Source organism: Gymnogyps californianus, chromosome 2, assembly GCF_018139145.2.
Source record: "Gymnogyps californianus isolate 813 chromosome 2, ASM1813914v2, whole genome shotgun sequence".
NCBI lineage: Eukaryota > Metazoa > Chordata > Aves > Accipitriformes > Cathartidae > Gymnogyps > Gymnogyps californianus.
This window is the reverse complement of record NC_059472.1, coordinates 14,024,932-14,037,791: the sequence shown is the minus strand read 5'-3', so window position 1 is coordinate 14,037,791 and position 12,860 is coordinate 14,024,932. Positions and strand designations below refer to the sequence as shown.

Genomic DNA, 12,860 nt, shown 5'->3' with positions numbered 1-12,860 from the left:
TCTCCATGGGGATGATTAGCAAAATACTGTCTCTCCCTAGATTTACAATTGTAAAATGAGATCAAAATCTGGCCCTTTGAGGGAAGTATCACTTTTGGAAGTCATCAGAAACAGCTACTTTCTAAATCAGTGATGCTGGCTGTTTGTGGTAATTCAACAATTGGTCTTAGGAATTTTACTTGTGAGGACAGGAGAACTTTGCTGAAGTATTGCTAAATAAGGTATCTACTAATCAAAAAAATATAGCAATGCTCCCAAATTCCTTGCGATGCCATGATAATCATTAGATGGTAATCTCTGACAAGGTTAAATCTAATGTTATTCAATGGCTGTTCCCCAAAGTAGATTCCCTTTTGGTAGTAAAATCATTATCTTACTGTTTAAACATTCAGGCTTTCCTCTCTATTTCACAGTTCATAAAGCACCTTTATGGTGTTGAGATTTTTTTTTTTCTGAACAGACAGAAGACGGGGTTTTTTCCTGCTTTGATTAAATCCTACATCCCACAAGCAGTGAACCTGTGATACTGTTCTACTGTTTTTAATTGTCTCCTTCTATTAAGATGCCAGCACTGTATGTCTTTCCTGCAGCCCCAGCGCAATTTTGCTACGTGCCTGGCATTAGCGCTGTTGGGTCTGAGGTTAATGTGTACACTGTGCAACTCATTAGCTGCGCATTACTATCAGAGCCAAAAATCAACATGATTGATCCAACAATATGTTTGGGCTTGGGACCGAGACTCAAATGAGGTCTCACCAAAAGCAAAGGTCAGCAACTTGGCACAAATTTTGCTGTGCACAGAGGAAGCTTTTCTTCCAAACTATTCATCAGGGAAGATACAAATGACAACTAATACGGGCCTCATTAAAACCGAGAAGAGGAAACCCCTTGGAGAGGGCAAGGAGGCTCCCTCGCTATCAATTTTTTTTTTTCCAGTCCTTTCCTAAAGCTTTTATTTACGTTACAGTAAAGACAATGTGGAGCTTAAAGGTAGCTTCAGGGCTTGGGGTTTAGGAGACTCATTAGACTAATTATCGTGAAGCGCACTATCAATTACTGTCCAGTTAAGCAGAGAGGATAACTCTGCAGGCAGAAATAAATCTTCAGAACTGAAGGATCTGGGGGAAGGGAATAAAAGGATTTTTTTTTATCAGCACTATTATTTCTTTTAGTTAAAACTCCACTGTCAAAACATTTCCTGTCTTAAAATAACTAAAATAAAACAGACACTAGTTTAAGAGTGGGAGAGAGGAGAGGAACGATACAAGAAACCTTTTCAATCATGGATTTGTTTCAAGTACAGTTCTTACGAGGATTTCACTCATAACTCAAGCACTCTTGCCACAGTCAGGCCCTGAAATCAGTAGCTCAAAATACGCTATTTTACATACGGTATCATCATGTTCTTTCTTCCTCAGTAACCAAGGGTGTTGAAAATGCTATTGATACAATAATTAGGCTGTACGAGAAATACTTCCCTGCAGTCTCCAGAGTTGCTGTGTTGCAATATAATTGTCTAATGGCACATTTTTGTAAGGGCTGTCATGGTATTATGGGTATAATTTTATTTTTACAGGATATGATAATAAGGTAAAAGGCTGGCGTTAATAGCCTTAGGAACCTATTACATAAACAGAGGTTGAGGATTAAAATTGGACTGGATTTGTAGAGTCTGCATTGAGTAAATGTCTTGCCACACTGAAAATTATAATGCACGTAACTTTTCCCTCTCCACTACTTTTTTTTTAAACTCTCCTATTCTTCTAAAGGTCAATCCCTCTTTCCAACAGAGAACACAGCTTCTTCTCAAGGTATTTTTAGAAAGTCTGTTTATTTTTCTCTGTTAACAGTTGTTTGGAAAAACAGGATGCAAGGCATATATTGCTTCTGCTTGTACCAGCAGCGATACTCTGCTCTTCCGCAACACCCCTCAAACATTAACCAGCTCATCTGTCCTAAAAGCACTTGTGGGTAGAGACAACACGCCTCTGATTGCAAGCTGAGTGGGCGAGCAGCATGGGGCAACACTATGCAAAAAGATAGGGAAAAAACTAAATGTTTTCCTCTAAATTAGGGCATTTTTACTAGGAATGGCTCTGCTTTTGCCAGGACTTTTCTCCATGGCGATCAGCTGAGGGTCCTGGGGGGAGAAGGGCTGCAGGGCAGAGAGAAGAGGGGTTTTTCATGGCCTGTTCTACTGCTTTCTAATCTATTTATTCATGCCATTAATCAAAAAGCTGAAATGGGAGTATTGTTGTGCTAGGAAAAAAACCTCCGATGACTGGCGTGAGAGGAATTCATACTGGGCAGAGCCTGAAGGTCAATGCGCCCCTAATGGGCCCCTCCATCCCCCTGAAGGTGATTTTTAACTCCAGGAGACAAAACCAGCAAATGAGAACAAGGTAACTTTGGACAGAGAAAACGCAGCTCGATGGGAACTTAATGTTTGGAAAATCTAGGATTTTCTAAGATAGACAATCCCTTCCCTTTCAAACTTCTTACATGCAGCCAGTAAGCAGAAAAATGCAGACAAACAAGCAAACAGACAGTGCAAGGGCGTAGCTCTTGCAAAACACTGTCTTTCTCAGTGCCCATCATGTCGCGGCGATGTGTCATCGGCGTAGATCAGCCCCGTGGATGTAAGAATAAATCTGTTTGTCCCGTACAACTGAAGTGGGATCTAGGGGGTGGAGGGTGAGCTGGGTGTCCACAGTGCTGCTCGGGTCAGTGCAGTTGATGGGGGAGATGCTCAGGGCTTTCCTAGTGCTCAGTCTGCATTTGCCTTGCTCTTTGTTTCGGCTGAATTTGCCTCAAAGCATTGCCTTAATACCAGCCTCCTCATCCCGGATAACACACACATGGCTCCACAGTGTCTCCCAATGCCTGGGATGAGCTCCACACCTTCCCCAACCAATGTGCTGGTCTGCTTTCTCCCACCCTTCATCCCACAGCTGGGCAAGCACAGGCGCTCCCCTCTCCTACCCCGCCACTGCTGACATCCTTCTTGGACCAGCAGAAGGAGGCAGAAACACAACAGGGCAGAGGGAGACCAGTTGTGTTGGCGCTTAAGTGCTTAAAATAATTGGGAAGGGCACCCTCTGCTCCCCACTGACAGGAGGGCTGGATGTGGGTTCAGGAGAGGCCTCTGCTTCCTTATGCAACACATGTTTTATTAAGGAGAGGCTCTTGTTGCATTTAAATCGCATTTGAAAACCAAGGAGCATCACTGTCCCCAATTCCTTCACTGTCTGTCTTGCAATATTTACTGTCAGAGGCTGAAAGAAAAAAGGAGGCCTTTCACCTGCTTCTGAAGGAAGGGGATCAAAGCCTTCTTTCACATCATACCTGTATCTTTCCTGCTTTTTTTTCCAACTGAACTTGACTGCAAATATGTTCAAACATGGGCTTTCAAACCTGCAAAGCCCCAAAAGGTGAGCTGACTTGGCATGTGCACGAGGGGAGGTGGACCCTTATGGACAGATCCAACTGCAGCTGCCAAAGCAAAAGATGGAGAGGCCCAATATCCTGAAAATTTAGCGAGATCTAGGAAGAAAATCCCTCATCTACCAAAATCTAGAAAGTCCCTCATCCAGCAAAATCCAGCCCAGCCAAGCAGCAGTTCAGGTTTGGGTTATGTAGAAGAAAGAGTTAAGCATCCACGCCATGGTAGCCACACCGTGCAAAGTGGCTGGTGCTCAGGACCATGCCGGGACATGCTCCCACAGCCACCACCCCGCCACGTTGGAGGAACCGAGAGAAACAGCTCCCACACCGCGGGGAAGCAGCGAATCCCCCCCCCTCGTTTCCTTTCGGCATCCTCTCCTCCTTCCAAGCTACAGCCCATCATTTCCCCTCTCAAACTCTGCCCCGGGTTTGTCGGCGGGACATCTGCAGAGGTCCCTCTTGCAGCAGAGCCACGGGCCACCACGTGGATCTCACCTGTGGTCTGTGTGCCCCCCTGCCCACGCAGGCACAGCTGCCAGAGCAGGAGTCATGTCTCCGGGCTCACAATTCCTCCTGATGCAGGAAGGGAGAAGTTAAATAAAACTCCACGGCGGGATGACATTAAAAAGGAACTTTCTCATCATTCCTGGGGTTCATAGGAACAGTGACAGCAATATGCTGTATTTTACGGAAAAAGTTAAGTCAGTTGTTAGGACAGTTAGATCAAAACTGAGGCAGAGGGAGAGTGGGCAGGATGTGATTACCTCGCTGGGATCCGGCCAGAACTAACGCAGCCCTCGTGGGAAGGGCGAGGGGACATGCAGGGCCCCAGTTTACACTTCAGCTCAATTTCTGCAAGAATAATTTAACACCTGAAGGCTAGCGCAGGCACAATGGTGCTCACTCACTATTTAACTGTGCTCCGTAATTACCTGATAGAGGGGTTTTCCTTCACTACAACAACTAAACTGTACTGCAGAAATACAGACTTTCGAGCTCAGGTCCTTCATGCATTTACCATCATATTCCTATAATTTTTCATGATTTATTTACACTTATTCTTCTTTTCAATCCCCTTGCACTGAGCACTTCTGCCTGACACAGATTTATCATTTGCTCGGCTCTCATTGGCATGGGAAGAAATAGCACATGTGTTACGGATAAAGACTGGCAAAGCCTTTAAAACAGTATGGTGAATAAAATGGCTGTTTTCAGCCTGAGTTTTCCTTAATATATTCTTTTACTGAAGGCACCTAAAGCAAGAAGAGAACGATGTTACTGCTGATAAAAGTGGCCTGTGGAGGAACCTCGCTGAAGCTGGAAGAGGAAATTACTCTTCATGCTATTTCAGGTTTACGTCTTTCCTAAGAACAGGCTGATCGTTATCCCAGATAATGAAGACTGTTAATGTAATTAAGCGCTCTGTTATGGTGTTTTACAAAGCAAACAAATAAGTTCCGCAATTAATAAGCTGCAAGGTTAAGTGACACAGGGCAAAAGAGGACTCTTCATTTGGATGTAAGTGCTCCACAGCAAGTAATTAGCTGGGATTTAAAAGTACAATTTCTAATTTAGGGTACACAGAAGATTTTCCAATTTGAGGTATGTGTAATCTCCAAAAGGCCAGATCATTTTTAAGATTATGACCAGCTGTATATTACCAATATGAGAAATCGGGTCCTTCTCTAACCACTCAAAACAGGAGGCCAGGACCAAATTGCCTTGCTGTCCTTCCTGGGCACTATAGATGGGTAGTATTTCCAAACGTGCCTAGATAATTAGTAAAGAAAACAGAGACTGAAAGAAAAGAACAAAAAAACCCCTGTAGAGACTAGAAATTGCAAAGGACACCACACTACAGGAATGTAATTTCCTTGCAAAGAAATTAGGCATTTGAGTAATAGTTTTCCTAGCAAACGCCCATGTTTCTAGCAGGTTATTTATCTGGTTAAACCATACACTGACTTGCACTGAGGGTGAAGACACAGTACAACCCAAAGCCCGCTGCAGTTCCAGCCTAAACATGCACAGGTACTTTCCAGGGCCAGAACACAGACCTGGGAATTAGTACAACCTGGATTTTATTCCTGACCATGCCGCTGGTTCAGTCTGTGCAGCCTGACAAGGTAGCCAGCCCAGAGGAAGAGTTATACACTGCCTAACAAGGCAGCCCTGTTTCCCAATCCCTTCCCCCTTGCACAGGCTCTCGCTACTTCTCTGGCACTGGGATTTGCATTTGTCATAAAACCTGCAGAAAGCTAATGCTACCCCACCGAAAGTAATGAGTTTTCTACCAGCGTAACTATCTGATCTGGCTCAGGGTCAGAAAAGCCCTGCCACCACCGTGATGGAAGAGCTGGGAGAGCTAAGGGGGATGGCGGCAGCCCCAACCATGGACATGGCCATGCCAGGGTTTTTAAAATGCTGCCTAGCAGCTCTGTGCTTCATGGGAAGGTGGTTAAAATCAGATATTCACAATGTTAAATAAAGGCAAAATGTTTTAACTACGTGATGGGCTGGTGGTTTTCTTGTGCAAAGACATTTTAAGCTCGCTTTTACAATTTGGAAATTATATAAAATTTTAAGACTGAAGCTTCTCTCCTGTTCTTTGAAAACTCATTTACTTGTGATGAGAATAACAACGTGGCTCTGTTGCTGTCTAGTTGTTTTGCTAACCAGCGAACATACTTCCAAAGGAAACGGTAAAACAGAAACGTTTTCATTTCATACTGGTGAAAAAAAACCCTCAAATACACTCTCATGTCATGTGCCTAAATCTTGTTTGGGCAGCTTGCACAGCTCACAATCTTGCTGTTATCACTCCCTCCTCTGAATTAGAGCGAGAGCAGGAAGATAAATTTTATACTGCAACATACGGCTCGATACTGAAGAAGATCACTCTGCTGTGACATGCCTCGCACTTCAGCTCTAAAACAATGATATGTGTTATCTAAGGTTTGAGGAGACTGAACAGCCTGTAATATATTAACACACTTTTCATTTCGGAGATAGTGTCAGGAGCTGAAAAACAACTCCAATTCACTGTGCCACTTTGGTTATTTCCCCTCCAATATCGGGTGTTTTCTCCCCTCTGATCCCCACACCAGATTTGTGGGAGCAGCGACACACTTGCCCTGTGCAGGCAGAGCAATGTGAACAGGAACCAAGCCCTGGGGTTAAGATCTAGTGAGAAAAGCCCAGAGAGGCACTTCAAATATTAACATTATAAAAGATAACTTGCAGCAACTCCTATTTTTAAGTTTCTCAAAGGAGCTTTGAGATCATTTTAAGAAGCCCACTGCCTGTAAGACACTTGACATCCAGAAAGGAGAACAGTCTCCGGTTGCAGAAGCGCTTTTTGTTTCCTCCAAGCCTACGTTTAAAGCGTCACTGGCACTGCGAGGACAGGGAGAGACGCAGAGCTTGAGGTTTCATTTAGTTTTCTTTTTTTTAACTAACCTAGCTACAAAGCTGGCACCTGGCTACAGCTTCAGCTTCCCCTGAAACAGTCATGCTTTTGCTTGTGTGGCCGACTGCTGAATTGGCAAAAGCTACCTTTGCAAAACCACTTTTGCCAGAACACCTTTTTGTGTTTGCATTAAAGAGGCAAAAAGGTAGATAAAGCTTTTGCCAATGATATCTTGGTCTATTGGAACAGACGTTATGAAGTGATAAAATAAACAACCATTTCCTCAGTGTTTTAGCTCTCCAGTGCAAGAGCCGAATTTGCTCACAAAGGAACTCAACGGTAGGTGGATAAGCGTGAGGAGAAAAGCAGCGATGCCTGTTTCAGTTCCTCTATAAGCCACAGGATGTGCAGAACTATAAAAAAGTGGGGGAAAAGAGAGGTGGAAAAGACATTTCTACAAGGATTGAAAGGATTCCTGGAAAGAAGACGGGCAATTAACACACACAGAAAAGCTCCTCGGTTAGGATGACATTACTAACTTCTTTTTTTGTCTTTGGTCACTAAAAGTATCTTTACAGGGAGCATTAAAAAAAGGAAAGACCTGGAAAGATTAAAACCCACATATAGCTGTTCCCTCCTGCTTAGCATGCTTGTTAATCCCACAGATCTTGCTGAAGTGAAAAGACAAATACAAGAAAGAAAAGGTGATGGGGAGTGCACACACTTCATTACAAACCAGTACTTGACATTTCTCTTAGTTACAAAAAAGTTTTAGGACGCTGGTGACTAATATAACTCCCTAATCCTTGGCCGGCCTCAGAAACCCTTGCTGTAAGGTCAAGGTCAGGACAAGGTTAGTGCCTTAATAAGAGAGGGAATATGGCATCTCTAATGATTGCTTCTGGCTGTTTTTCTCCTTACCTATAATAATGCCACAGTGACTGTTTGCTTTCTTAAAGTGATGCAGAGCTCTCTGCTTTACCTGTTGATGGACCCTCACTGCCTGCCCCGGGGCACAGCCAGGGACCTGATGGTAGACCTGCAAGATCGATGTTTCATGCTGAAGACTACAAATTTAGGGCTGTCTTCACAGGGAAGTTCAGTGAAGGTGGAAGAATCCTGTTAGCATGCAATTGCACAGTACCTTAGATAACCTATTATTTATTTTAATGTTACCCACCTGAGAGAGGCTCCGCTAATGAATCTATTTTTGTAGTACCATAAAGGTTGAAGTTTAGAGCTAAGTTTAGAGCAGAGACATACAAAAAATGTCAAACCAGGAAATAGCTTAATGAAAGCAGAGAGTAATCACAGCAAATTACAGTGAAATTTCTATGGGATTACATTTAGCATTCCCCAAACAAGCAGAGGAATTCATCTCACTTAGCATCGTTCCATTTTGCTGAGAATTCACTGTCAGGATGTGCTATGTAAGTAACATAATGCAATGCCATAAAAGCCATCTTAAAAGTTACAGTCTAAGATGCTTTTCAAAACGGAGTTCAGATTTCTTCCCACTGCAGTCCATGGAAAAATAGCAAGATACGCCACAAAGTATCACAGAGAAAAAAATTAATGGTAACATTAGGAGGAATACAAGGCACACGCTCTATTTTGTGGCTACTAATAATGAGGTCCCTTTCTAAACTCCAGCGTTTAGAAACCAACTAGCAGTGGATGTCGTAGGGAAGTTCACCCCAGGACAAGAAAGCTGGTATTCCCGGTGTGCTTCCAAAAATCACTGCAGAATTTAATCTCTTCCCACTGGCAAACCCAGGTTTTGCATGAGGAGCATCTAGGAAATCCCTTGTGGTCAGCACCTCACCTAGCTGCCTTGAACACCTCCTCTGAAACAGTGTATATACAGTTTGCATATAGATGTACAGTGTATATATATACCTTCCTCTCCCACGCTTCAGGTTATCTTTCTTTCACCCAGGCTTTACAGCCCACAGTCCAGTAACAAAATAAAAGCAATTCCACATCACTTTTTACCATATGCAGTGATTTTCTCTACTTTTCAACAGGTCTCCCACATGAGAAGAAGCTGAGAACTTTTGACTCACTCCGTTACTATTGCACAGCTCTGGATAGTTAGTTTCGTGAAAAAAACATGTTGACTTTTGGGTAACAATGTCATTGCAAATCTCTCAAGGCTAATTCTTGATGGCAGCCACTGGAACGTGCCCAGAGCCGCAGCCTGGCCCTATTAAAGGCAACACAAGTTTCACCACTAAATTCAGCAGGACCTTGAACTGGTCCATAATGAGTAACATGAAATAAGATCTCAGTCCATAAGGCAAAAAAAAGAGGAGAAAGAAGCGTGTGAACGGGATATTGTGTATTAACTGTAAGGAGAGGAAATTCATAAACCAGAAGCGTGCCATGTGTCCGCTTAAAACGACCTGTGAATATTTTACATATAAGATCTATATGATCTCCTACAGAGCAGTTACCCTTTCAGAGGAGAGTATTTTGCATCAGAAAAAGCCTCTTATATTCAGCTTTTCATAAGTTTATAGAAACGGATACAAAAGGGAAAACAAGATTTAAAACCCTACAGCTGTACAGTTTAATACTATTAAAATTTACTTACTCATGCTTTGGTGTTTTAACCCCAAATTATTCCCCAAATTTTTACATTTTCTACAGTGCTAAGCCACAGAGTTGTGCTGTCCTCCCCACTCTGCAAGCTTGGAGGGAGGGACAGGAAAACATACAAAATCTGCCTGAAAGGTTTTGCAATCTTTGCCTTGCTACAAATGGTGTGGACTGACCCACGTTTTGCTAAAAATTAATGGTGTGCCTTCTCAAAGCACACTAGATAGAAATACGACACCTGCACCTGTGGCTCCCATATTTTCATCTACAAAATCCCAGATAGAGCTAAAACGTACAGTATTTTTTTCAGGGCAATTGCAGTCAGCTTTCCACATCTGTGCTGGACACATAGGTTGAAAAGGCAGTGTGTATACAGTGGCCATTTTTCCACACACCCCAGCTGGAGAGGCAGAGATGCTTGGAACGGCTGCCCAGGCAGTATCTGGATGGAAGGTATTTCTAGGCACAATCCTAACACTGTTACCATAGCAAATCCACACTTATCAGTTAGTACAGTGTCTAAAACAAATTCTGAGACTACTGATTTAAAACCAGATCATCTCACACTGATACCATCCCTGTGCATTCATGGGTTGGCTTTCCACAGGTCAACAGATGCAAAACTACTTTCAAACTGAACACCAGCTTTCCCCTGTGGTGTAAATATCTTGAGACTCAAACTGTGCAAGACATGGAGTCAGAGTTGCAATTGCAAGCTTGGCCTCCTACGAAGATCAGCTCAAATGCAGGGTTACAATTAAAGAACAAGCTCCCAGGTGCAGCAGGGACACCACCTTGTGCTCCAGACCATGCCCAGCTCCTGCAGCCAGGCACAGTGGAGGGGTGGACAGTGGATCATGGACCAAGTAACTGGTTACTTCCCAGGCTAGGAGTAGGAAGGTGAACAGGAGACGTAACAGCAGGGGAGCTCGAGGCTGGTGTCAGTTTTTGTGACTCATGTCCCATGCTTGAACTTGACAGATCATGAGACTCTTCATCTCCCAGGAAAGTCTTTGCTAATTGGCACACAGAAGCAAAGACTCAGGGGACCTTCTAGTTTTTCGGGTTTTTTTTCAAAGCACAAAAATTGGCATGTTAAGAAAAGAAGGACCTTCATGGAAAGCTAAATCAAAACCCAGAACCTCATTTAGCCTCTCCACTTCCAGACAAGGCTGATTTCAGAAACAAAGAGCAAGCGAGAAAGAGAGCTTAGAAATGAAAATAAGAATGTTTTCATTACCTTTTCTGCAAGCCAGCCTAGATGCCTAATCTCTCGACTTCCAGCAATCCCTGTTTTACCCAGCTGGTCTCTGACCTCTGCAATCACCCTGGGGATGAGCTCATTGACACTGGAGTGGATGGCATTGAACCAGGCCTGGGCTGTAGCCGAATCCTTACTCCTGAGCACCACGGTGTGCTTGGCATCAGGTGAATGAACTTCAATAAGTCTAGAAAAATGGGGGGGGAAAAACATTATGTTTACTCAGATATCATTAGGTGGCTAAATTTATTACCTCGCTTATTGTTAGCAAGGAGTTAAAAAGGAGAATACTAATATCAAGACCTAGCATTAAAAACTTACCTTTACAACACCTGAACAGAGTAGGATCATCTTAACTGAAGCCAGGCCTGTACTGGCATCATGGTAAAATCCTTGAGAAGGGGATTTGCCCATGCTGATGCAACCCCACATCTAGCATGTCAATAGGAGTTTCAAATATAAAGACAAAAGGAGCATTCACCCATTAACATTCACCAACACGGCAACCACCCAGAACTGCATGGGAGATGACTGCGGAGAAGCCAGGGATAAGCTGCTGCCTTCTTCAGCTGGATATCACAGCACACCCAGAGATTCTCAGTGTGTTTATTTTACACATAGAGAGCTAAATGAAAACCACCCTCATCCTAAATGGAGGAGTTTTCTTAGGATATCGCTGTGGTTTCAGGGACACCACTAAGCATCAACCAGAAGCCCACCGCAACTGGCCTTCTCCAGGAGTTACCAATGTCCTCAATGCTTCATTTAGAACCTGCTAACAGCGGCAGCAAGAAAGTGCTAACCGCAACCGTATGATTGCTGCTGGCAGGCATTTTTTGCAGTTTTCCAAACTCCTCTGGAGAGGGGTGGGTTTTTTTCCCAAAAAAAACATGCTTACTAGACCATCCTGTGGGCTTCCACCCCACCACTGTGGTTTGAAAAGCACAAATGAACACAGTTTTCAGGAAAATGAATCCTGTCCATTGCGGTTATGGGACCTGTGCCAACACCTTTGCTAACAACAACAACAAAAATGCTTTGAGAGGCAGCTGCAGCTATTTCAGCTCTGTTCTCAGTGAAGTTATTAGTTATTAGTGGGGCTTTGTGTGCTCTTTATAGCTTTGTGGGCCACTTTTACTTGAATATTTGTTAAATAACCCACAAAGTAATAGTCTGGTTTATCCTTACATAGCAATTATAAAACCAAGCCCTGGTCATTGCCCATCACTCAACTCCATATCACATTTGTGCTTTTTCATTATACACGTACAGTGACTGCCCCTGAATGTTACCCATACAAATTCGACCTGGGATCTGAGTCTAAGCACGTACTTGTGTCCTGTGTATTGTTGCCCAATTTCTGGGACACAAAACAACTCCTTTCTGTAGCAGAAAAGTAATTAGTTCAGTGGAATTTATTCAGGTTGAAGTTCGAAACAGTACTGTAATGCAAATATTTGTTATGTAATTACAAAATCTTGCAACTTGGAGCTTAACTAACAATTAAGAGGTTTTAATTAATTAGTTAAACCAGACCAGAATCCAGAACAGAGGGCGACTCGATCTGTGCAGCTCTCTGGGGCTCAGAGAGCGAGAACCGCTGGTCTCGTGTTTGTCCATTTTGGGAAGGGGAGGTCTCCATGTAGACACTGCTCTAAAGATAGAAAAGGTCATGATTTTCCAAACTCAGCAGCTGAACTGTTCAGGGTCCTAAATCACTGTTCGGATAGCTTCAAAGTGAGTTGATTTTTCAGAAAGTGCTGAGCCAACACAATAATGCATGTTTCCTCAGTAAAGCTGCTGGAGCTCAGCACTGTCTGAAAATAAAGGCTCTTATTTAGCCACTCCAGGATGCACCAAGGATTCAACTTCAGGTACCGAAAGCAAAATTCCTTATCAGATGATGCAGGTCTGGTGAATAAGAAAACTATGTTTGTAGATAGGCATGTTTCCAATCACACTCTCTTTTTTCCTGAACTGCAAGAAAAAGCCATCTCCCTGACTGTTATGATTTAGCCATTTGTGTCCGATCATCATTACAATCATGCACAGCTACCACACCCTGGTCTGTCTTTCCATCAGAAACACTGCTCTCCCACTGCTGTATGAACTCGAGTTTGAACTTGTTCTTGTAGGCAGCTATCA

General features: G+C 43.3%; 1 protein-coding gene across 1 annotated transcript in view; it reads right to left on the bottom strand.

The window, feature by feature from the left end:
• The window catches only part of SNTB1 (syntrophin beta 1), a 115,414-nt gene that overhangs the window by 30,550 nt on the left and 72,004 nt on the right, over positions 1 to 12,860 (bottom strand). The window contains 1 exon segment of the mRNA XM_050892635.1: positions 10,695 to 10,902. Coding sequence (XP_050748592.1) covers positions 10,695 to 10,902 — 208 coding nt within the window.